Source organism: Phascolarctos cinereus, unplaced genomic scaffold, assembly GCF_003287225.1.
Source record: "Phascolarctos cinereus isolate Bilbo 61053 unplaced genomic scaffold, phaCin_HiC Scaffold_2;HRSCAF=192, whole genome shotgun sequence".
In the NCBI taxonomy this organism is placed as follows: Eukaryota; Metazoa; Chordata; class Mammalia; order Diprotodontia; family Phascolarctidae; genus Phascolarctos; species Phascolarctos cinereus.
Genome location: NW_027555625.1, coordinates 344,158,643 through 344,186,277, shown reverse-complemented (window position 1 = coordinate 344,186,277; position 27,635 = coordinate 344,158,643). Strand labels below are relative to the sequence as shown.

Sequence of the window (27,635 nt, the reverse complement as noted above, 5' to 3'; positions counted from 1 at the left end):
TGTCTTGTCACTTGTATGTTGTTATTTAGTCATTCAATTGTGTCCTACTCTTCATGACCACATAGACCATAGGATACCAATACTGTCCATGAGGTTTTCTTGGCAAAGATACTGGAGTGGTTTGCCATTTCCTTCTTCAGAATTTCTTTCACCTGCATGTGCTTCAACAAGTAGCTTCAAGAAATATTTCTGTAACAGCTACTCCTATGTGCTAATTTTACCTGTATAGCTGAAAGAGATGTTCAGAGATCCACTACTCCATACCCTCTACCCTCAACTTTACCAAGGAAAGTGAAGCTCAGTGTTTAGCAAGTGTACAAAATTTGCTATTGATCACAAAACTAGCATATAGTCATAGTATATAATAGCAGGACCTGAACCCTGGGTTTCCAAATTCCAATACTGTCCCTCCATCTCTTGTGCCTCTCCACTGGGTTGTTCTAAGGATCAAATGATACAATGTACACCTCTTTGTAATGCACAAAACACTATGTAGATATCGATTATGATTTTATTAAGTGACCTCCTGTTAGCAACACAGCTAGCAAATGTTAGAATCAGGACTTGGGTCTTCTGAATTGCAAATATAGGGCTCAACAATCCATAGCACTTGAGTGGTCCAGAAATTGCAAAGGTGGCTTCAACCCAGGAGCAGCTCAGACCCCAAGAGACTCTAGCTTAGTTGGTATGAATGGTTGGACTGCTTAACATCTTTCTGATGTGTTTGCCTTTCCTTTCAGCCCCAATGTCTGTGCTGTTCAGAAGCTCATTGGAACCAACAGGAAGTACTTCACGAATTGTAAACAGTGGTACCAGAGGAAAATCTGCGGAAAATCCACGTAGGTCCTGGAGTGGCATCCCCAAGGAATCACAGCTAAGGCTGCAGTGTGTGTGTGTGTGTATGTGTGTGTGTGCATGTGTGTGGAGATAAGAATGCTTGTGAGCTCTGTGAGTAGAACTGCGTTTGGCCTCAAAAACTCTGAAATGTTACAATACAAAAAAAGAAAAGAAAGAAAAGAAAAAAGATATTATGAAATGTGTACGAACATGTTAGGGAAGTATATGCTTTTAGAATGTCACTTTCTTAAGTTACATAACAAATGGGCCAATTTTGATTTGCCTCCCTGCCCCAGTTTTTACTGTTGTTGGGACTGTGGTAGATTTTTTTAGAGCTGATTTAAGGCCTAGGGAAAGACATGAAACCTCCTGTGTGAGGTTTTCCTAATTCTTAGTCAATGACATATGTGTTTGTTGTATATCATGTGATGCTAGAAAAGAAGATCAGACGATAAGCACACTTGGCACTTCTCTGAGTGTGGAGCCCTAGAATGGGGATTGTGCCAGATGCAAAGTGATGGATGACATGCTGGACAGCCTGAGCAAAGAGATTTTTTTAATGACTTAGAGTGATAGTTTTGAAGTCAGAAGACCTGGGTTTGAATCCTGGCTTAGCCACTGAGTATATGTGTGCCACTGTGCAAGTCACCTAATCCTTCTTGGCCTCAGTTTTCTGAACTATAAAGTGAGGGAATTGAACTAGATCAAAGGTTCTCAACCTGTGGTCTGTGAACTTTTTAAAAAAATATTTTGATAACCATATTTTAGCATAGTTGATATTCTTCACAATCCTATGTCTTCTATTTTACACATTTAAAAACATTATTCAGAGAAAAGATCCATAGGCTTCATCATACTGCCAAAGGGGTGATTGAGAAAAAAAAGGTAAGAACTCCTGAAATAAATTATCTTTAGGGTTCTTCCTAGTTCTGCATCTATGATCTTATGATTCTGCACGTCTGCATAGAAGTAGACAAAGTATTGCAAATGAAGATTGTGAGAGTTAAATTGGTTTGCAGTAAGGGAATATGGAGCCATGTAGCTATTCAAGATACATGCTTAGTGACTTGGATAACATGGGTGGAGGCAGTATCCATCAGCACTGCCTAGTGCTGCATGTAAACAGACTAGCCTGTGTGTTCTGACAGAATTCCAGTGAAACAGATCTGTTTGGGAGCCAACAGTAAACAGACATGTTTATCTCTTGTCACAGAAATGGACAAGCTGGCTTTTAAGCTGGCTTATCTTTCTCATCTAGGCAGAGGTAGCCTTCTCTAAGCAACATTACTTTATATAGGAGGTCCTATACAGTTCCTGTTTCTAGGAAAGAAAGGTTTAGATGTTATATCTACAAAATGCTTTCCAGGCTCTTGAGTTTAAAATTTTATTGCTTTTAATATCATTGTGTATAGTTTCCTTCATCCTAATGGCTAACTGATAGATGATGCATGTTTTTTAATTCTTAAATTCAAATGCTTTCCCACTTGTGATCCTAGTTTAAATTATGATAAATGACTTTTGGTACTTTTAGCCAAGGAAAAATAGGGATGCTGAGTTCATAGGATTTAAAACTAAAAGAGAAGTTAGTCATCATCTAGGTCAGTGGTATCAAACTCAAATAGAAATAGGGGCCACTAAACCATCCACAAGGATCCTTGCTGGCCACACATTGACTTAGAAAATTACATATTAACCTCATCTATTTTCTATTTTTTTTATTAGTTTTGTTAAATATTTCCCAATTATATTTTAATCTGATTCACTGTTACTTAGGAGTGTTGCAAACTGCACATATTTGACACCATTGAGCTAATCTAACTTCCCTCAAAGAGGTTAAGTGACTTGCCCAGGGACATAGAAGCACCCTTTCCCAAGAGCATAGAACCATATATAGATACATATATATATATATATATGTATACATATATATACATACATATATATATACATATACACACACACATATACCTATATATGTGTGTGTATATAGGTATATGTGTGTGTGTGTATATATATATATACATATATATATATACATATATATACATATATATACGTATATATATATACGTATATATATATATAACACATATATATATATATATACATATGTTTTTATGTTTTCTCCTCCAATAGATTGCAAGTTCCTTGAAGGCAGGGACTGTCTTTTGCCTCTTTTCAATATCCCCAGTGCTTAGCCTGGTGCCTGGCATGCAATAGGTGCTTAATAAATGTTTATTGATTGATTCAGAATTAATAGGAACTTTTAAGACTGTTGAGTCAACTCATAGCCACAAGTCAACGCAAGTTTATTAAGCACCTATTACATGCCAGGCATTGTGCTAAGCACTAGGGTTACAAAAAAGGCAACAACAATTAGGAGTTCACAGTCTAACGAGAGGGACAATGTGCAAACAACTGTGTACAAATAAGATATGCAAAGAATAAATTGGAGATACTCTCTGAGGGAAGGCAAGATCATTAAGGGGGAATGGTAGCAGGAAGACAGAGAGGAGGGAGATGTCAGGCATAGGGGACAGTCAATAAAAATACACGGAGAGTCCAACCTCCTCATCTCATAGGTAAGGAAACTGAGGCCCATCGAGATAAAGTGATTTGCCCAAGGTCACACAAGTATTAAATATTAGAGGTTCCCACCTCTTTGAACCCATGGCTCTGACTCCAGAGTCCATACTCTTTCCATTGTACAATATTAGCTTTGTTGTATCATAAAATTCTAAACTAGTGTGAACCTAAGTTCAGGCTAGCAAATGGCTTGGGCAGCTAGGTGGTGCAATGGATAGAGCACCACACCTGGAGTAGGCACTTAGTAGCTGTGTGACCCTGGGCAAGTCACTTAACCCTGTTTGCCTCAGTTTCCTCACCTGTAAAATGAGCTGGAGAAGGAAATGGCAAATCACTCCAGTGTCTTTGCCAAGAAAACCCCAAACGGGGTCATGAGGAGTCTGACGTGACTGAATAACAACAAGCAAAGGACTTATTCCAAGTGAATAGAGATGGCATTTGGTGTGCTGAGTCAAGGCCTATCCTTAAAGCCCAAAGTTGGATGTGCTATGGATACTCAGCTCTGTTGCCCTGTGCATGTCAAAAAATAATTATTTCACTGGTGGGCAAATGGAGGTTCTATGAATTTGATGTAATCCAGATGTAGAGTAAGTTGACCCCAAAGCCAGATCAAACTCTATCACAGGTGATTCATAAAGACGTCCAGAAAGACTGAACTAAGTAAGCTATTTTTCCATCCTCTCTTCTGTGCTAGTTAAGCTGCAAGCTTCTCTCTTGTTTTGAGATGTGTTCCTGAAAAGTTAGTGAGTGAAGTATATACACAAAATGTTACAGTCATTTAAAAGAGCAATGTCAGCGGGGAAACTGGGAGAGACCTCATTGAAGTTGAACCTGGGCTATGTTTTGAAGGAAACCAGGGGTTCTAAGAGACAGATGAAAACCTCAGTCAGTTACGAAGCATTTAAGTGCTTACTATGTACTAGGAACTGTGCTGAGCACAGGGCATACAAAGAAAGGCAAAAACAATCCCTGCCTCAAGGTGCTCTTTTCTAATGGGAGAGACAACAAATATACATGAAGCAAGCTATAGAAAGGATAAATAGGGAATGATTAAAAGAAGGAAAGCACTGGAATTAGGAGTATCTCCGGTGTCTCTTGCTGTAGTTCTTTGATGCATTGTGTAGATTATTGAGAAAGAGGAGATGACTTGGAAAGGATCCAGAAAAAGGAGGAAAGGCTATTAATGAAGAGAAGGGACTAGTTCAGAAGGAAAGGCTCTGGGAAGTAACACTGGTGAGAGCAGACTAAGGGGAAGCATCAGTGCAATTCAGCCTATTCTTACTTTGAGCTTTGCATTATGCCAGGTGCTAAGGGAAAGGACAGGAAAAGAAGAAGGCATGAACCTTGTCTTCAGGGAGATTTTTACAGATGAAACAGAAAACTGTGCAAGAAAATGTATTAATAAAGTGCAAAATTCAGTAAAATCAAGTGGTGATATATGTGGTATGTATAGGCTTAGGTAGGAGAGAGATGTTAGCTGGAGTTATCAGGGAAGACTTCATAGAGGATATAGGATTAGAATTTGGTTGGAGGGAGGAGGTAAGGGGCATTCCAGGTCAAAGGAGCAGCATTTAAAATGGCACAGACATGGAAACTAGCGTGACATATTTGGGACATTGAGGAGACTGCCCTCTGAAGAGGAACATGGAGGATTGGATATCTAAGAGAGAGCTTTGTGGATAGCCTTGAAGTGAGCAGAGAAGTTTTACTTGAGAACCTCAACCAAGGAGAATGAAGAGAAGGAAAACTCAATCTTGTCAGCATTGTTGTTGGGGCGTGTACATTGTAGGTAAAAGGTCAGATTGAAGTATTGGTAAATGAAAGCCTTTGGTTTTCATTCATTCTAATTGCCCCCGACCTCCAGGGTCATGAATGAGAGAGGGTTGGTCATGCTCAGTTTCTGTGTCATCCATTGCCTCACCAAAAGTCTTTTTTTTTTTCTTCAGAAGTAACTTTTCTTCAGCTCCAGTGAGAGAAAAGACCTAAGCCTTCGGTGCTCTTTGTTGAACACAACATATAGATTTTATTACAGGAAATGATTACAAATGACCCTCTATTCAGTGACTTCAGTGTATTTTATTACCTTGGAAAATTCACTTCAGATCCCATTTCAGATCTTAAAAACTCAACAGGGGTGACACAGAGACTGATCATACAAAAGGGGAGCTCAGGGCCCATTTTTTCCTGTCACAGAAACACACAGCCCATGCAGTGCTTTGAGACCTAAATCTGATTAGTAACCCTAACATTTTTGCATTCAGCAACTCAACCAATACTGCAGGAAATTGTGGTCAGCAGGCCTCACCGCATATACGACAGGCTGTCTTTGTGCAAGGCTCTCCCTGAAAAAAGGCCTGCTTATTTTAGTGTGCAGCTTTGACCCTGACATCATGGAATTGGAATGATTTGTAACCAAGGCTCAGACATCATAAATGTAGTTTGGTTTAAACCAGTTCAGGTGTTGTCAAGTGAAGAAAAAAAAAAGCTGCATGTCTGTTTCACAAGTCCTAACGTTGTTTAATAAGTTGGATATTTATTAAAGGGACAAAAAAGCCAAGATCTACCAGAGCTAGGAGAATGCTAAGACTGCTGTGATGTCACCAGTGACTTTAGTAGAAACCGGTACTTTTGCCCAAGGACTATGAAATGACCACTTGTTACGTCTTGTGTGAAAAATTTGGAAATTGACTGATCACAACTGGTATGAAGCGATCTTTCTAACCCCGGAACCACAGCTTTCTGGAGAGGCCAGAACTTTGCCCCAGGCACCAGTGTCCTGGAGGAATGAATGTGCTTTGTCTCCCCACTTCAGCAAAGCCCAGCCCCTCTGCTGCCGCCCCCTGCATTGCCATCCCTCAGGGTCCTGAGGCTGTCAGGCTCTTCTGTCATTCTGTCCTGAAATGTACCATACTGTCTGCCCTGGGGCCTGTGCAGTGTTGGACAGCTGAGATGAGCATTGGAATTACAGCACAGACCACATAGGTCAGCCACTACTCCAGCCCTAGTTCGTAGAAAACTCAGCCCTTGTCCTCCCTAGAGCCTGTCCATTCCGTCCTTTTTTCCACTGTGCCTTCTGAAGCTTTCCTTTACTGTTGATTACCTCCCCTTCACATTATATCTCATCTTGCATTTGTTTCCTTGTGCTGAGGTGGCTGGGCAGCATAGTTTTGGACTTGGAGATAGGAAGACAAGTTCAAATCCTTGCTCAAATATTTACTAGCTATGTGACCCTAGGAAAGTCACTTAGGGCAATCTAGTTGTCATAGTGGATGGGCACCTGCCTTGGAGTCAAAAGGATCTGAGATCAAATCAAGCCTCAGATCCTTATTAGCTTTGTGATCCTGGGCAAGTCACTTAACCCCATTTCCCCCCCCCAAAAAAAAAAGTCACTTAATTTCTCTCAGCCTCAGCATTTACCTTACACGGTTATTGTGAGGATCAAATGGGATTGTCTATGTAAACTGCTTTGCAAATTTTAAAGCACCATCTATTTCTTTTTGGAATAATATTTTCCCCAATTACATGTAAAAACAATTTTTAACATTCATTTTTTATTTTAAATTCCAAATTCTTCCCTCCCATTCTCCACCCTGAGATGGTAATCAATCTGATGTGGGTTATACATGTGCGGTCATGAAAAATATATTTCTGTATTAGTCATGCTGTGAAAGAAAACAGAGACAAAAAAACATGAAAAAAAATGAAATGAAAAATAGTATGCTTCAATCTGCATTCTGACTTCATCAATTCTATCCTCTGGAGGAGGACAGCAGTTTTCATCATGAGTCCTTCAGAATTGTCTTGGATGACTGTATTGTAAAACACTGTCATTATATATGTTAGCTATTATTATGAAGTGCTTTATAATTTTAAAGTATGATCTTTATACATATTAACTATTAATGCTTTATTCTAGTGCTCACTGAAATCCAGCTTTCTCTATAAGGTACTATGAGGTACACTGAGGACCCCATATTTTTTGATCCTCTCTTTATTAAGTCTCGCTGCTTTTTCTCTCAAAGCTCCTATTGAACAAGGATAGGAGAAGGAGTGCTCCTTACTTCCCCTTTCATGACATGCTTCATAAGGGAGATAACCAACCCTCCTATTCAAGCAGAAGGACATTCAGTAACATGGGGCATAAGCAAGTCTACAAATCGCCCAAAGAAGTAGGACATGCCCACTAGATGCTAAGAAAGTCAGTCATGGCATATTAGTAACAGGACCATAGGTCTATAAATATAGTACCAGGTGTAGACTGCCCAAATATCCCAGAACTCAAATCGCTTATGCAAACTTTCCAGAATTCACCTGAATTAAATCTATGTGCGTCACATTATGGTACTGAGTAAGTTTATTCTGCATTCCCAGTCCTTGGTGAAAAGAAAATCTTTTAGTATTGAAAAAGGGGGTAAAATTGTGTTACTTTCATAATGCTAGGGCCTTGAAGAACAGCTAAAGGTAAAAGTAATCAGGAATATAGGAAAGGAATTGCTTATGTCTAGATAATCAGTCTGGGTTTGTTTTAAGGTTCTATTTGGAAACCTTGAAAGAGAATATGTTTGCTGAGGTCATTCTCTACCCCTATCCCCTTCCCCTCATGGAGTTCAGCGTATTCCCAGGCGTTGACAGTGATCAGAGAAGGGCTGGCACATGGAGGAGAGGGAGATTTTTTTCTTGTTTTCATTTAACTTTATGGGAACTTAATTTATCAAAGAAAACATCATACTTCCTTCTTAATCTGATTAAAGTATAAAAGAAGATGTTAAGAGGAGATAGCAAGAAATCTTTAAAACACTCTCTGTTCTTATATTTATATTTTTTTAACCCCATCCTAATTATGAGTATTTATCTTCCCTCTTACCCACAAGTGGCCCTTCATCTCTGAGCTAGACTTTTATGATTAGCAATAATAATATTATTGGACCCAGTAAGAGATTAGGAAGCACAGTAATACTAAATACTTGGCCAAATATGGAGAGGCTCTTCAGCAGCAAGCTGACCACTTGGTGATAGACAAGGCAAATGATACCAACAACAACAGCAATAAGGAAAGGGACCATGCCTGTGTTTTCATTAGTATAGGGAACTCCAGGGTGAGGAAACTCCATTTACCAATGTAGGTTAGCATCTTCTCTGCAACATATAACCTTGGAGAGTTGTCTAGATCACTGATGTCAAACTCAAATAGAGATAGAGTTGACTAATACATACATAAGGATCCCTGCAGGTCACTTATTAACTTAGTTTTCAAATGTAAAACCTGTGTTCTATTATATTTTTGTTTCTTTTGTTAAATATTTCCCAATTACACTTTAATCTTGTTATGCTACACTCAGGAGTGCTGTGGATTTGTGTGCACCATGTGTCTAATACCTCTGCTTGTGTCAAAGGTAGGACGTCAACCCAGGTCTTCCTGGCTTTGAGGCCTTTCACATAATTATTATTATTATTTTTACAGAGTCAATACTATAAGCCTTAATAAATAGTATTTGGTAGTGATGCCAAGATTCAGCTAAGGATCTGAAAAATAATCAAAAAGTTATTTCAGGAGAGAAGATTTTGTTGTTGTTGTTTGTTTTTGGTTTTGTTTCATAGCTAAGTTTAAGTGAAAAGTCATCTGCATCACCTGTATTGACTACATCCTTTGTGGCTTTAGGAACCTTCCATTCTATTGTTAACAAACGTTCCTTCCTATCAATATACCTCTTGCTCTGGCATTTCATCCTTGACCATCTTTTCTAGGACTGGATCCATCCTTCACGTCCTCTAACACATTGGGACAGTATGAGGCAGTGTATTCTTTGCTCCTCTGCCACTTCCAATTCTTCCCACTACTATCCTCAGTCAGAAGCCTCTCTTCCTTGGAGTGGGCATGTTTACTCCTCCTGGACATTATTTAACTGGTCCTTCTTTTCTCAATGAGTTCAGCATCCGGCTCTTTCTTCCTCCTTAATAGCTGTCCTTCTGCTTGGAGACTTCAATATACTGTTTGATATTCTTTCAAGCACCCCAGCCTCTGTGTTATTTAATCTCCTATGATCTATACTTTCCCTCCACCATAATTCCACACAGGGATGTGTAACCCTTCATCTCCATTGTAACTATCTCCATGATACAGAGGTATTAAATTCCCCTCTCTGGCCACAATCTCCTATTCTTCCATCTTTCCCTAGGCCTCACTCCTTCTAGATCTATTGTTCGTTGGCATCATAACTCCCAATCTGGCCTGACAGTTTTACTTGGCACTGTCCTGTACTCTCAGTTCTTTCAAACTCCAACCCTGAACCCCCCAACCATCTGCCTTCTCCACTCCTACATGTGAATCCCTGAATGTTGCTAGAAGTCATACAACATACAGCTGCTAGGTATGTTAAACATTTATGTTATCTACTCTTCACCATGACACAATCCTTTTATTCTTCCTTGATTGACCCTTGTATTACCCAGCACAACTGTTTTCAGAGCTATTTGGGAGAGTTGGGAAAGTGCTGAACTTAGAGTCATAGGCCCTAAGTTCAAATCTGATCTTTTGTATTTCCTATCCATGGCAGACTGCTTAACCTTTTTAGGCTCCAGTTTCCTCATCTGTAAAATATGGGGCTGGGTTTGACTCTTGCCAATTATCTAATATTTAGTTTAAATTTCTATATTCAAACAAAACGAGACATCTGTGTATCATTCAACAATTAACACAAAGCTTTACTTAGCCATAGCATATCAACAAGGATGAGTATTAAGGACACTTTGAATTGATTCTTCCAAGTGAAGTTACCCATCATGGTCCATTAGCCAAGCCTTCAAGTGTTCCTAGAGCCCCAACTGGCTGCTTTGAGCTCAGGTGATGAAGTGGTGATGTCAGTATTCTGAAGCCTTAATTATCTGGGCCAACCAAGTCTTCAGAAATTGTCATAATATCTTTTAAGGAAAAACTTGCCTAACTTCCATGGGAAGAAAGGTGAGAATATTACTCCTGCCATATTCTACCTCTTGCTAGCAAGGTTCTGAAGGTTTTCAAAAGGACCTCCCACCACTTAAATCACCTTAGGGGCTTTTACTGATCAACACTGACCTCTGATATTCAAGAAGTCTGATGTTGGCATCACTAAAGGAGGAAGAGGAAAACTAAAAGAAAAAGAAAACAAAAAATATAACAGTTCCCTGAAAAAGTAACTGTATCTGTGAGAGTCTCAGGAAGGACCAAGTACCAGATCTAAATAAACACTTTTTAAACACTTTAACAACAGCAAAAGGTTTGTGAACATGCAACAACCGAAAGTTAATTAAAAATCAAACATGTAATGAATTTGTGGTGTTTCTGGCAGTGCTTGCTCATGTTTCATCCAGCAATTTCAATGAAGCCTTGGTTCTGAGCACAAAGCATGAGCACTTTGCACTGTGCATGCCCTCAGGCCATGCAACACCAATGAAGGCTGCCAAAATGTGAAAAGGAGTCTGCAGTGGGAAAAGTTTAAGAAGTCCTGCTCTATACTGCCACCCACTTAGTGTTGCCTGTTCTATCAGCTAAAACTTCCCCCTCCTTTGGAGACCCATGACAAAATCTTTGCCCTAGGAGAGGTTTCGGAGGGGGCTGGTTAGACACTTTCTTTTCCCTCTACTTTCAATAAAGCAAGCCACCTCCCAACGATGTCATTGATCCTATAAACCCCCCTGGGGAAGAGCTCTATAATGATGGCAGCAATGTGAGGAAGGACAATCAGTTTTACATTACATTAAGCAATGGGCTATAATGGAACTGACTTTTGTGACTGCACATGCCGGTACCCACTCTTCTGTAACTAGGCTATTACTGCTTCTGGGAGTCAGTCCATTGTCCACTGCCTGCTGCCACTGGATCCAGAGTCTCTGCCTGCTGTCCACTGTTGCCAATGGAGCCCTCATCTGTGCCCACTGCTGCTACAGGGTATAAGCTCTTTTTCCCTATCCTGGGGTAGAGTGTTTCTGAAGACTGAGCACGCTTGTGCTGCCCCTGGTAGGCCCTGATTCTCTCCCGCTATGGCAGGCCTGACTGCCCCGTTTTACAGAAGGTTGCTGAAGTGTTGCCACTGAATCACAACAAAATTCTCATGGCCAAATTGTGATTGGTCTTTCAAATTTTAAATTAAAACAAAAAAATCCTGAAACAGTTTTTCAGGATAATTTATTAGACAGTCCTAATATTCTAGGGATCTGGTTTGATACTCATTCTTTCACTTTTGGGGTCCTTCATGTTCACCCCTCAATGGCTAGATATGTCCATGTACAATTACAGAACTAAGGATGGGTGGTTGAGCTAGATTATCATTTCCAAAAAGGCATTCAAAGTCAAATAATTCACGTAAATATGACTCCTTTAAAATCAGGAGGGGCCTTTTTCAGGGGACCTCTCACAGGCAGTTGAGTGAATCATAGCATTAACAATATATATACATTATGTCCCAACAAGGACTGAGAACAATCAGTTCTTCTGAATTTGTTCTTTTCCAAAAAAGGAAGACTCTCTCTCATCATCCACAAAAAATTGAGTCCCAGCAGGCTGCTCTAGGGACAAACAGTTCTGAAGAGACTCCCTAGTTTGTGTCCATCCTCCAATCCATCCTACCAAAGCAGTCTTCCTAAAGTAATAATAATAGCTAGCATTTATATGGCACTTTTAAAGTTTGCAAAGCATCCTACGTATATTATCAAATTTGAACTTTATAACAACTCTGCAAGTTATATGTTATTATCGTTCCCATTTTATAGATGAGGAAACTGAAGCCCAGCCTAACACGGCTAAAAAATGTCAGAGGCTGCATGCATTCAGCCTGAGAAGTTCCTGACTACAAGTATAGTACCACACCGCTGGGGCCATGTGCCTCCATAAGAACTACATTTCCAGTCTTATTTCATGTGACTTTTCTTCACATATTCCATGTTCCAGCCAAATTAGGCTGCTCATTGGTTCCTACAGTTGGCATTCCTTTGTCCAGGCTATCCTGCATGCTGGATTATATTGTCTTTTAACCTCTTAGCTTCCTTACCTTAGCATCTTTAGTTTCTGATCAGTACATGTGTGACTTCCTATAGGAAGCCTTGTTTGACCTCCTTAGATATTAGAATATTCTCCCACCTCAAATCATGCATATGTTTATGTTATTTATGTATATGCTGTATCCTCCCAAAAGAATGTGACCTCCTTATGGGCAGATACCATTTTTCACTTTGTCTTTGAATTTCCATCAACTACCATAGTACCTTGCTTATAAAAGGCAATTAATAAATGTTTGCCGGATTTGGATTTGGAAGGTAGAATTGGATTAGTAGCATGGTGTGAACATTGAGCCTGGTTTAAAACCTTCCATCAAAGTAGGCCGAGACCCCTTGTTACCTCTTTTTTAAAAATTTTATTGATATGTTTTATTTTTTACATTAATAATATTTATAGATTACCCTTACTCTATAAGCCATACCTTGTAACTAAGTAAAACAATTAAATAAATCTAGAAATATAGTGACCTCATTTGAAAGTACATGTAACATTCCACATCTGTAGTATTTTCTCATCTCTCTCTATTGTTCTTTTTAATTAATAGAAATGTATTTTCTCTTTCACCCCATTAAAAAAAGAAAAGAATCCTGTAATAAATATATGTAGTCAAGCAAGACAAACTACCTCAGTGACTTATGCAAAAGTACAAGTCTCATTTTGCATCTTAAATTGATCACTTCTCTGACAAGAGGTGGATACTATGTTTCATCATCAGTCCTTTAGAATCATGGATTGTCATTGTATTGATCATTGTTCTTCCGGCTCTCAAAGTTGTTTGTCTTTACAATGCTTTTATTGTATAAATTATTCTCTGGGCTCTACACATTTTGTTCTTTATCAGTTTCTATAAGTCTTCAAAATGGCTCTTTTTATATCAGTGTTGTAGCAAAATTGTTTTTCTGGTTCTACTAATTCATTTTGCATCAATCTATATAATTCTTCCCACATGTTTTTGAAATCATCTATTTCCTCATTTCTTATAGCACAATATTTATACCATCACATTCACATACCACAACCTATTCAGCCATTCTTCAAATGATGGACATTCCTTTGACTTCCAGTTTTTGTCACCATAAAAAAAAGAAAACTATAAATATTTTTGTAAAACATTTTTGACTTTTCCCTATTTCCTTGATCTTTTTGGGATATGGATTTAGCAGGGATATAGTTGGGTCTAAGGGCATTCACTGTTTAGTAACTCTTTTGTACAGCTACAAATTGCTTTCTACCCATTTAAAGGTCTCCCAACAGTGTACAATGTGCCTATTTTCCTATAGCCTCTGCAAAATGTATCATATTCTTTTTTGTCATCTTTAACCATCTCATGGATGTGAGGTAGAACCTCAGAACTGCTTTAATTTGCATTACTCTAATTCATAGTGACTTGGTACATTTTTTCATATGTCTAAAGATAGCCTGAGTTTCTTCCCCTGAAAAGTGTCTGTTTATATCCTTAGACATTTATCAATTAGAGAATTTTACTATGTTTTTATTATATAATTTTATTATATAGTGATTTTATCATCATGAAATTTTCTTCTATGTAGTGCTGCTTTTCCACTCATCGTAGTATATCTACCTTACTCTTTTCCCAGAGGTAACCAGTGGATTCTTTCTCTTTCTACTTTGCTTTCTAGTTCTAAGAGATCTGGACAATTTTCTTTTAAGATTTCTTAAAATATGGTGCCTACGCTCTTTATTTTTCATAACATTCAGGTAGGCCAATGGTTCTTAAAAAATTTCCCTTAGATCTGTTTTTCCTATCAGCTGCCTTTGCAATGAGATATCTTACATTTTCTTCTATTTTTTTGTGTCAGTTTTTGACTTTGTTTTAGCGTTTCTCTTTGCCCATGGAGTCATTGGCTTCTAATTGGTCCATTTTCAGGGAATTTGTTGCTTGGGCAAGGCTTTGTGGTTTTTGTACCAAAATAATTAATTTCCTTTCTAATTCTTTGTTCCATAGCTTTCATTTCTTTTACTTTTTTACCCTGTAGCACTCTTATTTTATGTTAACGTAAGTTTTTTAAACTACTTTTGACTCCTTGCTTTATCTCTTCCAGGAATTCTAATTGAATTTATTCCTAAGCTGTGTTTTCTTTGATGTCTTGTTTATAGTTATTTTGGAATTTTTCTCTTCTTCAAGGTTTGTGTCTTGAACATCCTTGTCACCACAATAACTTTTTATGGTGGGATTTTTTGTCTATTTTTTTGCTCATTCTTCTAGCCTGCTTCCTATCTTGATGTTATAACTAGGCTCTGTGCTTTCTGGAAAAAAAATGTCTGGGCTGGTCCTGTTGCTGTTTTCTTGGGGACATATTGAATGTCGTGTTGTTCCAGGATCTCAGAGACAGCTCAGATTGGGAATCTGCAAGCTTTTAGGATTCCCCAAATGATCTTTTCTTGGGTAAGTAGTCTGTAGTCTGAATTTGGTAAGTTCTTGAACAGGGTTTGGGATCTGAGCAACAGTAGATTGTTGCTGGACTCACTCACTATCAAGTAGCTAGAAAGCTCTGCTGGTTCAGAATGACAGAACCACAGGCTCTCTTTTGTTCTGGGATTCCCGCCCTGGCTATTCTACTGTAGGAGACAATTAGGATAAAAACTAGAACTGAGAACCATTCTTCCCCCTCCCCCACCCCATCCTTTGCCCTTTGGAATCTGAGCCACACTGCTGCTGCTTGCTTCTGAGCTTGCCTCTCTCTCAGTGCACCATCTAGGGCCAGAGACAACTTCTCACCCTGGAATGCCAGGTACCCATGTCAGTCTGCCCTAGTTCCCAGAAATGGATAATACCAAGAAAGTTGCTAATTGACCACTGTTTCCACTGTAGTGCTCTGGTATTGGTGCCCTGGTATGGGTCTGGGGATGTCCCAGTATGGATCTGGGACCTCATCTTTCCCTAGTGCGTAGTGTCTCCCTGTGTTAGATCCCTTGTCACACTCCTGGCCAGTCCTCGTCTCTAATGTCTGCAGACCTGTTTGTCTAACTCCCTATGCTGACCCAGGCTAGAAAAATAAAATGACTTGCTATGACTTTTTCTGGATTTCCCCATCAGGATTCAGTCTGGTGTATTTTTAAAAATCTATTTAGAGGAGTCTTTCAGGAGGAAGCTTTCTGTACTTCTTCCCACTACTCTACCATTTTGTCTCCACTCCCTTTTCTGCCTTATTTTCAGTATTCTCATCCTGTATTGATTCTTCCCTTCTGCAGCAATCTTTTTCTTTAACCAGAGAAAGTAACTATTTCATCCTCTGGGGTCTTAGAAAATTTTGTTGGGACAACTAAGTTGCAAACATTCTAGCACTTTCATAGGATGAAGCTAAAAGACTGAGCTCAGTGGAAAGAAAATTATGAATTGACTTGAATGGGTTATCTACACAGTGGTGTACATGGTGCCCACATACATGATAAACTCTAAAACTTCTGGGCTGCCCACCACTGGATTAGTGACTGCTTCAGATACCTTCCAGCCTGGTTTCCTAGAATTTTGACTCTCAACTTTGGCACTTTGGAAAAAAAGATTGATCAGTGATTAATAATTTTTTGATATGCCAAATACCATTTTTTATATCTCTCTTTTCATGATATAATAACATAGCTACTGAGAATTCTCTTCTGAATATTGTAAGACGAAGAACTCTATGCAGTTAAGTTCTGGTTTATCCTATATTGCATGCAGCAAATGATTCTTGATAGTGAGGCCTGAGTTAGGAAAGAATGTTTCAAACCTTCCTAATTTCCTGATTTTGCATTTTAAATCATTCAATTATATTTAAATTGAAATGGAAAGTTTACTTCTTACAAGTCTTTAGGTGCCTTTGAAAAAAGCTCAAATATTCCAGTGTTATCAGTGAAAGTAATGCAGATTGTAACACTCTTGTTGCATGACTACTTCTTTTATACCTTTACTAATTAAATAATAAAAAAGAAGTTTTAAAATTAAACCTCAAAAGCTCATAAATATTTAGGAATCAAATAATTCTCATAGACTGGCCTATCTCTTGTTCTAAGTCAGGGATGGAAGTGCCCATGGAGATCATCTACTTCAACTTTCTCATTTTGAAGAGAAAAAAGGAAGTAATTTGATCAAAGTCACACACTGAGTCAATGACAAAACCAAAACTCAGTTTCTTCACTCCCAGGCTCATGATACTCCTATTATACCATGTTACTTTAAGGGCAATATATTTCAATGGCTCTCCATTGTCTTCAGAATAAAGTGCAAAGTCCGTAACCTGGCATTTCTGGTTCTCCATGATTGGGTCCCAATGTAGGCCATACGGTGTAGCAAAATGCTGGATTTTGCATCAGGAGATCTAGGCTTGACTATTGACTTTGTAATGTACTAACTATATGACATTTTGAAATCTCTCAGGAAAGCTGAAGCCTCTATATAATGAGGTACTTCGATTAGAAGCCTTCCAGCTCTAATCTAAGACCCTCTGATCCTACCCTTTTGGTCTTCTCTCCCACTATTCCCCTTCGCCCCTGTGCTCCCACCAAACTGAACAATTGATCATATCCTGAATCTCTGGATCTTGAGTTTTTGTTTGTGTTGTTCGTTATATGTGGAATACCTCTCATGTGTCTGTCAAAGTGCTATTCATGTCAAATGTCACCTCTGCCATGAAGTCTTCCCTGATCTCCATTTCTTTCCCCTATAGGCATAATGCCCCTCTTCTGTACTTCCATTGTACTTTGTTTTAACCTGTCTACTCTTGCTAGAATGTCAGCTGTTTGAAGAACAGGAGCCAGGTCTTACTCATATTTTACTAGGTTTGCCTCAGTATCTAGCACATAGGAAAGGAAGCATTCAGGACTTACAGTCAGAAGGACACTTACTCAGATATATGACCTTAAGCAAGTTAATTAAGTTTTTGGAGCCCTACTTTTCTCATCTGCAAGTGGGAATGATAACATTATCACTTATCTCACAGGGTTATTGTGATATTCAAATGAGATCATATATGTAAAATGTGTTATACACACATGTTGGGTATCATTACAGCAAAGGTTTTTAAACAAATAAGCATTGAATGAATGAGTGAATGAATCATAGACATTTGGTAAATATTTATTAAATTTAGTTGAATTAACTACTAAAGAAATATCAAAATATGTTTTCCTATTTTGCAGATTTTTTTATTTAGATATGGAGATGACCTTTTGGTGGATTGTGATTAAAAAAAAATGAGGGCATTTGAAAAGGTTTTTGAAAAATCTATCCTTAGAAGGGGAAGGGGATAAGAGAAGGGGAGAGAGATAGAAGAGAGGGCAGACTAGGGGAAGGGATATTCAGAATGCATGCCATCTTGGGGTGGGGGGAGGGGAGAGATGGGGTGAAAATTTGGAATTCAAAAACTTGTGGGAGTGAATGTTGAAAACTAAAAATAAATAATTTATGTTGAAAATCTATCCTAAAGCACTATTTTTCTTTCTCATTCTAGAATCATCAGTTATGAATGTTGTCCTGGATATGAGAAGGTCCCTGGAGAAAAAGGCTGCCCTGCTGGTAAACCAGTCTCTAAAATGTAGACAAAGCAGGATAGGCAGCTAAAAGGGGTCAGGATAAAGGAAAGTGGTAAAAGGGGAGAGTCTACAGAATTCTGTGACACTCTCAGATTATGAATGGATGGAATTCTGAAGCATTAATATTCTTCTGACATTTCTGAGAGTCATGCTGGTGTGGTTAGTGTAAAACAAAGTCTAATAGAATCTAGAGGCAATGACATTTTCATCTTTCTTCTAATATTGTTGTTCCTGACATCAGGGAGATGGATTTCTTTTTTCTGCATGAGTCTGGTGAACAGAGCTCTAATTTTAAAGATATTCTTGGATAAGCTTAGGTGGGACGAACTCACTGTCTCTTATTAATCTTGACTGTTCAAGTGGGTTGAGAGCAATTCCAAGCTGTGCATAGCAGTGGTGTCTGCCTAATGGCCCATCTCATTTCTGATTTGGATGGAAATGCATGGTAGAAAATCCCTGCGGGAAAGCAAATGAAATTGAGGGGACCTGTAGGATCCCACTAATGAGCCTTTTTATTTCTAATTTAGATGGGATAACCAAAGCCAGCCCATATCTCCAAAATTGTCTTTGTGATGAGAAATTTTTTTGCTTCCTTTTACACTTATCATGTTAGAGCCATGTGGAGAAATAGCTTTTTATTTGGAGATCTAGCTTAGAGACTATAAAAGAGATATAAAAATGGTGACACTCACAGTAAACAAATTGTATGGCCACCATTGAATGTTCCCCAAATCCTTCGTTTAGTATCTCTTCTATTTTAGCATCTTCCCTACCCCCACAGACTGTATTAACCTTGAACGGATTTCTTTTCCTTTGACATTTTCCACCGTCTCCAGTAACTGTAAAATCTGAGATCCTGAAAAATATGCAATAACAATTGGTACCATGGCCATGAAAAGGGTGGACAAATGTTATTCATAGATGGGACATAGCATTACTAGCTTAAATGATAGCAGGAACTGGGAGAAGACTGACCTTGAGCAGATCATTTCACTACTAGAATTCGGTTCTATCATCTATTAAAATGCATATATCTTATCATAGTGCCTGACACTTGGATCCATGTCTTCTGGGAGAAAACCTATCAGAATTATAGAGTGCTTCTAAAGAAATAAAATATAATTCAATTCAAATGAGGATTCTAAAATTCATTCATTCAAATTATTCTCTAGTAGAGATCCTTGATGGACTCATTTAATGGTTGCTTTAATAAGAATGATATGATTTGTAACTCACACACTGATTTTGGAGGGTATGTATTACATATGCTTCTGAGTTCATGAAAGAGTATTTGGAAATCTTACCCACACAGTTAACTTGCCATTGGCTATGAAGAAAAGGTTTGTTTGGCCTTATTCTTCTCTAAATTAACACATTCTGAAATAATTAAGTTTGAATCATGTTTTATTACCCTCTTGTACCTCAGGATTTTGGGGAAATATAATTGAGATGACTTTAATACAAAATGAACCTCCTAGGAATAAGTTCAGCACTTGTGTTTCAGAGGAATTTTAAGCCCTCAGGCTTCACTGCACTGATATCACCTCAAACATTAAATCTTCTTCATCGGAGAAAGAGACTAATGACATCATATCCAAATAGAAAATAATTCCTACAGGCTACATGTTGACTTTGGAAACCACACATTACATTAATTTAGTTGTCTTATATTTTTATTTGTTTTGTTAAACATTTCCCAATTACATTTTTATCTGGTTTGAGTTTGACACATCTGATGTAGACAATCCATTTTTTTTTAAATACACCCTTTGATCTTTGCAGCACTGCCTCTCTCAAACATCTATGAGACCTTGGGCATTGTTGGATCTACCACCACTCAGCTCTACACTGACAGGACTGAGAAACTGAGACCTGAGATGGAAGGCCCAGGAAGTTTCACGATCTTTGCTCCCAGCAATGAGGCCTGGGCTGCTCTGCCTGCTGTAAGAGAATGATGATTTACTTCTGGGGCGTTCTTGCTTCTTTTGTCAGAGACATTCATGTTTCTGTAAGAGTTGATGTATAATGAGGGGTGTCACAGATAGAGTTCACAGATAAAGAAGTATTAGCACATGAGGAAATTTTCCTCTTTTTCTCTTATTGAACCCTGGTGAAACCTGAGTTTAAACATCTTTTTAGCTGTTGTTTCCATAGACTATGACCTATTTAGAAAGTTATATTGCATCTAAAAATTGTGGTCAACCTCACCAAGTAGCAGACTCTAGACCAGGGACTGTCACCACAGGGCTACCAGATCCACAAACTTTTTTTCCTTCTTCCCTTCCTTTCTTTCTTCCAGGAAGTTCTGGATTCCTTGGTCAGCAATGTCAATGTTGAACTACTCAATGCACTTCGATACCACATGATAGACAGAAGAGTCCTGACTGATGAGCTGAAACACGGAACAACACTCACCTCAATGTACCAGAACTCAGACATCCATATCCATCATTACCCCAATGGGGTAAGTGTATATTTTGGTCCAGATCTGTGATTTCATCAATATGTCAAACTCCTTATATAGCAATTCCTTCTACTGGTACAGATCACCAACCTGTCTGTATCTTTCAGTCTTAGAAATTTCCCTAAGGCATTGAGAAGTTAAATCATTTGTCCATGGTGACACAGCTAGCATGTTTTCAGAGGCAGGTTGTGAATCCAGGTCTTCCTGACTTTAATATCCACCTCTTACGTCATGCTGTTTATCAGAGCAGGAGCATTCTTTATTTGTATACTATTGCTCTTTATCAGTAAAGACCCATCATCTTCATTGGGACTTGTTTTCTGAGTAATTTGACTCCTATATGAGAGGCTGTATGGTATAGTGGAGCCAAGAAGATGAGAGTGATTCAAGGTCTGCCCCTGAGACATACTGGTTGTGTGACCCTGGGCAAGTCACTTAACTTCTTAATGTTTTAGGCAACTCTCTAAGTTGCAGAGAATGTGCCCACCAGTATTAGTCAAGGAAATCATTTGCTAGGAATTCATTCTATCAAAGAAATCATGGATCCAGTCTTTATTGTTAACTTCCTTACTAGGAGCACAATATACCACTCAAATCACAGGTCCTATAAAAAGTATTTTAACTATGTTAAAACCCCTCACAAAACAGAAAATAGTCATCATTATTTGACCAAGCAAAGCTGACAAAATTAGTAGTATTTAGCGGTCATAAGAGAATAAAAAGAAAGGATTAGCTGTGGTCCACAGAAACTCTCGCCCTGCTGAAGTGACCCACAGAATGTGGCATTTGAGTAGAGAGCACTAGGTTCCACCTGGAGTTCAGTTGGAAGGATGCGACATCTGAGGGAATCCTTCTAATAAAGGACAATTAACAGTCTGATCAAATGAAACGCTGAGCTCATTTCATGTAAGGCTTTAGTTTCCACTCTGTTTCAACTCCTGTTCCCTATTTCCTCCTCTTTCAGATTGTTACCGTCAATTGTGCTCGGCTGCTGAAAGCAGACCACCATGCTACCAATGGTGTGGTCCATCTCATAGACAAGGTCATTTCCACCACTACCAACAGCATCCAACAGTTCATTGAGATTGAAGATACATTTGAAACCCTTCGGGTGAGCATTTTGCTTAGATAAATTGCTCTGATAGAGCAAATAGCTGGCTTTAGAAATGCAATATTTGAGTGGTCAGGAAAAGAAAATTCTTAATTTGCTGGAAGACTTGTAATAAAATTCTTTGAAATACATATTATGAAATTAATTAATACAGTATCAACCATTTGGAGTTTACATACTAAAACGACCACCATTTTTTCCCAGTGAGTTCACTCTTGGGTCTCTCCTTCTTACTTGCAAAACTTTCTAATCTTATTGGCTTCACTAGTAGAAATAGAGGGATTTTCTTGGACACTGAAGGGTAGCTCACTTGTTTGTTATTATTATTATAAACTAGGTCACATCTGGACTTCTGATTGAAACATGCAACATATGGGGGGATCATGTACAGTCCTTTAGAGTCTGTCCAGGCACTTGAGAAAATGAAACACTGGACCCACTTTGGTGAAAGGAGTTTATGTTTTCTTTATTTGCTACTTGAGCATTGTAAATACAATTAATAACAAAACTCTACATTTTATCACAAATAGTAACAGTAAATCACATTTGTATGGTAAAATTTACAAAGCACTTTCCTCTCAATAGCAGTATAAGTAGTACAAATATCATTATCCTTATTTTACAGATAAAGAAACTGAGGATCAGGGTCCATGACATGCTAAATTATAAATCTAGTAAGTGGTTAAGATCAGGATTTGAACTGAGGATATCTGACTCTAAATCCAATGCTCTTCGAGCACTGCAAATAAATATAAGAAAATAAAATAAACATGGGGATATTTAAATATATTTAAATTTGAGCATATTTGGGCATTGCAAATAAATAAATAAAAGACACTTTGTTGTCTTTTATTTCACTATTTATTATTGAATTCACTATTTATTATTGAATGCTAGACTAGCTACTACCTATGACTATTAAAATACAGGAAAACATTAGTTCTAGACAGGAATTAAGGAGGGTTGGTTGGGGCTTTGCTCTAGGGTGCTGAAATTTAGAGGATGCTGACTCAACTTGTAGGCCTTCAACAGTGTGGAAACTGCTGAGCTTAGCACGTGTAGCAAAAATAACTAGATAAAATCGACAGCCTTCTTCCATGCAGCCATACTCCAGCTCAGCTCCTTTCCAGTCCTCATACCCCTTAACTAAAGCCTCTCCAGTGTCATTTGCCTCATGTGCAAAAATGCTGGCTCCAGAGGTAGGAACCTCTCTCTTGTAGACCCTGGTTTTCAGTTCACTGGACTAGAACAAGTGGTCTGTCAAGAATTGCTTTCTAGAACCTTTGGGCCCATTACATCGAGCCATACTCACTTTTCATCATAACCTATACCAGTGATAACAGCAAAGACTGAGATTTGAGAGTCAGGGGTTTAATTATTGGCTTAGATCCTGTCTCCCTATGTGGCTATAGGAAAGCAATTTCCTCCCTCACTGGTCTTACTGGACATTTGTCTTTCTATGTGGGTAGGAGCAATTATTGTCCACTCCATTTAAATAAATGAACAAAAGGAAATGAAACTGTTTTGTAAGCAATTTCATAACTCTTTGAGAGGAAAACTCCCCGGCAACAATAGCCATGAGGCATCAGAATTGGGGAGTGAGGGGGGTTATGGTGTCTGCTTCCCTGAAGACTTCCAAGGTTAAATTGAAAAACTCTGGGTCTAGACTTATATGGGTATGGTTTTTCCGTTGACTAGCTGAGTTCTGAAGGGGAATAGGGTCATAGATTCAGAGCCTGAAAGGACCTTAGGGTTCATCTAATACAACCACTGCATTTTATAGATGAGGAAACTGAGGCTCAGATAGATTAAGTGATGCATCCAAGGTCACATAGTATGTGGCCAAGCTTGGATCTGAACACAGGTCTGACTATAAATCCAACATCCTTTCCACTATTCCATGCTAACTGTTTCTTTTCACTATTGAATTTTGTAGTCTCTTTGGTTCTGCATTACCATAAGGCTCCTCCTAAGGCAGTATATTACAATCATATATCATAGGATTTGCGATTCTTAATTAGTTAATTAATTTCCAGTTCCAAATTTTCTTCCTCTACTTTCTCCCCCACCCATTGAGAAAGCAAGAAATATGATGCCCATTATACATCTGAAGTCATGCAAGACATATTTCTGCACTAGCCATGTTCCAGGTTAAAACAACAACAACAACAACAAGAACAAGAAAAATGAAGGAAATAAATATACTTCAAACTGTTCTCCAGAGTTCTTCAGATCTCTTGCTGGATGGAAGTGGACATCATTTTTACAATAAGTCCTTTCAAGTCATGGTATATCATTGTATTGATCAAATAACTAAGTCTTTAATATCTTTACGATGTTGCTGTTGCTGTAAACATTGGTCTCCTGGTTCTGCTTACTTCACTTGTATCAGATACGTCTTCCCAAGTATTTTTCTGAAATGATCTTATTCATTATTTCTTACAGCACAATAATATTCCATCACAATAATATCCCATAATTTGTTTAGCCATTCCCCAATCGATAGGCATCTCCTCAATTTCCAATTATTTGACACTACAAAAAGAGCCACTATAAATATTTTTGTACATATGGGTCCTATTCCTTTGATCCCTTCGGGGTATAGGTCTAGTAGTGGTATTTCTGGGTCAAAGGGTTTTATAGTTTTTTAAATAGTTTTATAATTTTATAGCCCTTTGGCATAGTTACAAGTTTTTCTCCAAAATGGTTGGACTAGTTCACAGCTCCGACACTGTACCCATTTTCCCACATCACCTTCAGCATTTGTTATTCTCATTTTCTGTCATCTTAGCCAATCTGATAAGTGTGAGGTGATATCCTAAAGTTGTTTGAATTGATAGATCACAGAATCTAGAGGTTAAAACTTGGACCTTTTAGCTACAATCCAAGGTCAGATTTGTCCAAGAACAAGTAAGTATTTAGGTGATGAAGCTGAGATTTGAACCCAAGCTTTCGGACACCAAATCCAGTGTTCCTTTCACTACATCACAATGCCCCTAAAAAGTAAAAAGAAACAAAGGATATTAGGATCACGAAAATGGAATATGTACCGGAGGCTAATCCAATTATTTAGCAGCAGGGGCTCTTTAAGCCTCTTAGTAGGCAGAGATATAGTTTACTTGCCTTTTGATTTGAGGTTTCATTAATATTTTAAGCCCTTTGAAGACAGGTCAGTCTAAGGCCAGCTACATATACTCTTTAATTTTTCTTCCTGGAGAAAAAGATTCTTATACAAAGCCCAGAAGAGCCACTTGCCATGTAGGATAGATACAGTAGGATGCAGGCAGCTTGAGGACAGAAATTCTGTAAGTCTTCATGGTTGTAGTGTATCCTTGGCACATTCTGTGCAGTAGGCACTTAAGAAATATAATTTTACTTGAATTGAATTTCCTAAATGAAAGTCTCATTCCCTTTCTTTTTAGGCTGCTGTGGCTGCTTCAGGCCTTAACACTCTGCTAGAAAGTGATGGCCAGTTCACTTTCTTAGCCCCAACCAATGAAGCATTTAAGAAGATTGATCCAGAAACTCTGAACCGTATTCTGGGTGACCCTGAAGCACTGAAAGGTGAGTGCTCACCTCTTCAAGTGCGCAGGAAAGCAAGGCCTGGGGTCAAAGTTAGCGGCTAGGTCTGAAGACAGTGTTTCAGCAAAGCAGTTATTATTATTATCATCAGTATTGTTATTGATAGCAGCAGTAATAATAATATTATATTGAAAATCCTCGTTGGTTTGTAAGGGTGATACCTGGGCACAAGCTCTGGCCAGTCCTTTCAAGTTATGAGGCTTCTGTCTAGCACAAACCCAGTAGACTGTTGTCTGTCAACAAGAGTCACCCTAGTTAATAAGCTCAGAAAAGGCTCATCACCGAAAGTTTGGCTCCTAAATAATTACAGCGCATACGACTATCTCCTAAGGTGTAGAGGTGTTCCTACCTGTGGAAGTCATAACCCTTTCCATTAAGAAATGAAAGATGCTCACAAAATAGAACATATTTGTACAGCATTTTATGATTTATACATTATTTTATAAACATTATCTCATTCAATCCTCATGTGAACCTTATGAGAGATGTAGTACAACTAGGCTTAGAAATGAATGCATAAAAGCATAGTAAATAAAGGATCATCATAGACAAAGTTGGAAAAGACTTTGGAAGTTATCTAGTATGACCTCATTTGACAGATAAAGAAAGTGAGACCCTTAGAGATGAAGTAACTTATTCTAGTTCACATAGTTAATATGTACACGGGCATGTGCAGCACATATCCTTAGGGTGCACATTCAGGGAATTTTTGTTAATTTTTTTAGGCAAATGTTTGAGCTCAATGACAAAGAACCTTGTATTTATTTGTCAAACAAAAGAAACTAAAACTTAACTAAATAATTCTTTTCACAAACTTTGCTGAAAAACATGAGCTTTAAAAGTGAGATAGTAAATATCCTATCTTTTAAAAGCAGTGTGTATGCCTGAGTCCACCTGACATACCACATACAGATCTTATACCTAGGAATGAGTAGCAGTGTCAGAATTTGAATTCAGGGGCTGTGACTCCAAATTCACTATCCGTTAGACTACATTTTGTTGCCTCCCCTAAAGGAATCTATCTAAGATGCAGAGGAGTTAAAACAGGTAAATGATTTTGTATTTAGGAAGAAGAGTTTCAAATCATAATGGACTCATTTCATTCCCTCTGAAGTAACTTGAGGCATTAAGTCTGCCAAGAGTCAGATATGGTTCCCCTGTGTCCATGAAGGGCTGAGCAGAGAGTTTAACTTCAGAACTGGCAATAAAGGCAACAGAGACTTTGCTAACTTCAGGTCAACCCATTTGTTTCCCTCCTGAATCTTTCACATCCCTCCAAAGAAGGTGAAAAAAGGAACCAGGAGAACCTGGGAGCAGTCTTGCTATTAATAGGCCACCTGGAACCCACACAGTCACAGACTATTAGAGCTAATAGAGCTATTAGAGACCTTAAAAATCCTCTTGTGCTATCCTCTCATTTTACGGATGAGGAGACTTTACAGAAAGGGCATGTCATTTACCCTTGGTCAGACAACATAGTAAATGACAGAGTATTTTCTAACTTCAAGTTCAGTGTTCTTTCCAGTATACCTTAGTGCCTTCAACCCTATTTGGCTTTGGAGATTGTTGAGTCCTTGTCCCTCTGGCAATTGAGTCAGTCTTGAAGCATTCAGAACTGCCCTGGAGAAAGGCCAAAGCAGCATTGCCATAGGCTTAGATTTAGAGTCTGGGAGTCTGGGCAACCTAAACCCATCCTGTAAGAGGGCTGGACTCCAACGTTTGCTAGCAGATGCTATATTCAACAAGAATTTACATGCCCTTCAGTCCCTGTAAATGAAACACCAAACAGTAGAAAGACTCTTACTCTGTTCCTTTGGTGAAGCAAACAGTTTTTTCAAGAACCAGATGACTCCACAGTGCATTACAACTTCCCCTGACTGATGACTATTGTGTTTCTATTCCTATATTCTGTAGTAAAAGGAAATTTGCAACTCCACAGGAATTCAGAGTTATGCTTTACATGTCAGAGGAGCCAAAACCAGTCAGGAATCAATCAAGAAACCCAACAGGTCATTTATTAAGCACTTATTATGTTCCTGGCACTAGGGGTACAGAGAAGCAACCTCAGTGTGACTATTTATACAGCAAACTTTAGACTGGATCTGATTGCACAGCCTCATTATTTTCATTATTTTCATAATGGAGCACATTGTGTGTGTGTGTGTGTGTGTAGGGTATTACTACATCATAAAGCTCCAAGTCAAACCAACATCAACATCAACACCAACACCTGTGGTTATCCCTATATACCACAAAGATAACATAAGGGAAGGAGACTGGGACCATACACCTCAGGTCCCCTTGTACTTCACACTTTTTAACCTCTCTATTTACTTCTCCAACACTCTCAATATTTTGACTCTTATCAAATGCTACCTCTTTTTACCAGCAAGGTTGGTCTCCCAAAACCAGATTATCCACACACTAGTCCTTCTCTTCTTTTCTGGTAGCATAATTATTCACTATTTCTAGGTTGGAACTCATTTCACTTC

General features: G+C 38.4%; 1 protein-coding gene across 1 annotated transcript in view; it reads left to right on the top strand.

Moving 5' to 3' along the window:
• The window catches only part of TGFBI (transforming growth factor beta induced), a 58,824-nt gene that overhangs the window by 7,371 nt on the left and 23,818 nt on the right, over nucleotides 1-27,635 (top strand). The window contains exons 2-7 of the mRNA XM_020991242.1: nucleotides 741-839; nucleotides 17,905-17,969; nucleotides 19,769-19,929; nucleotides 20,286-20,450; nucleotides 21,415-21,561; nucleotides 24,984-25,125. Coding sequence (XP_020846901.1) covers nucleotides 741-839; nucleotides 17,905-17,969; nucleotides 19,769-19,929; nucleotides 20,286-20,450; nucleotides 21,415-21,561; nucleotides 24,984-25,125 — 779 coding nt within the window. The remainder of the gene's footprint in view (nucleotides 1-740; nucleotides 840-17,904; nucleotides 17,970-19,768; nucleotides 19,930-20,285; nucleotides 20,451-21,414; nucleotides 21,562-24,983; nucleotides 25,126-27,635) is intronic.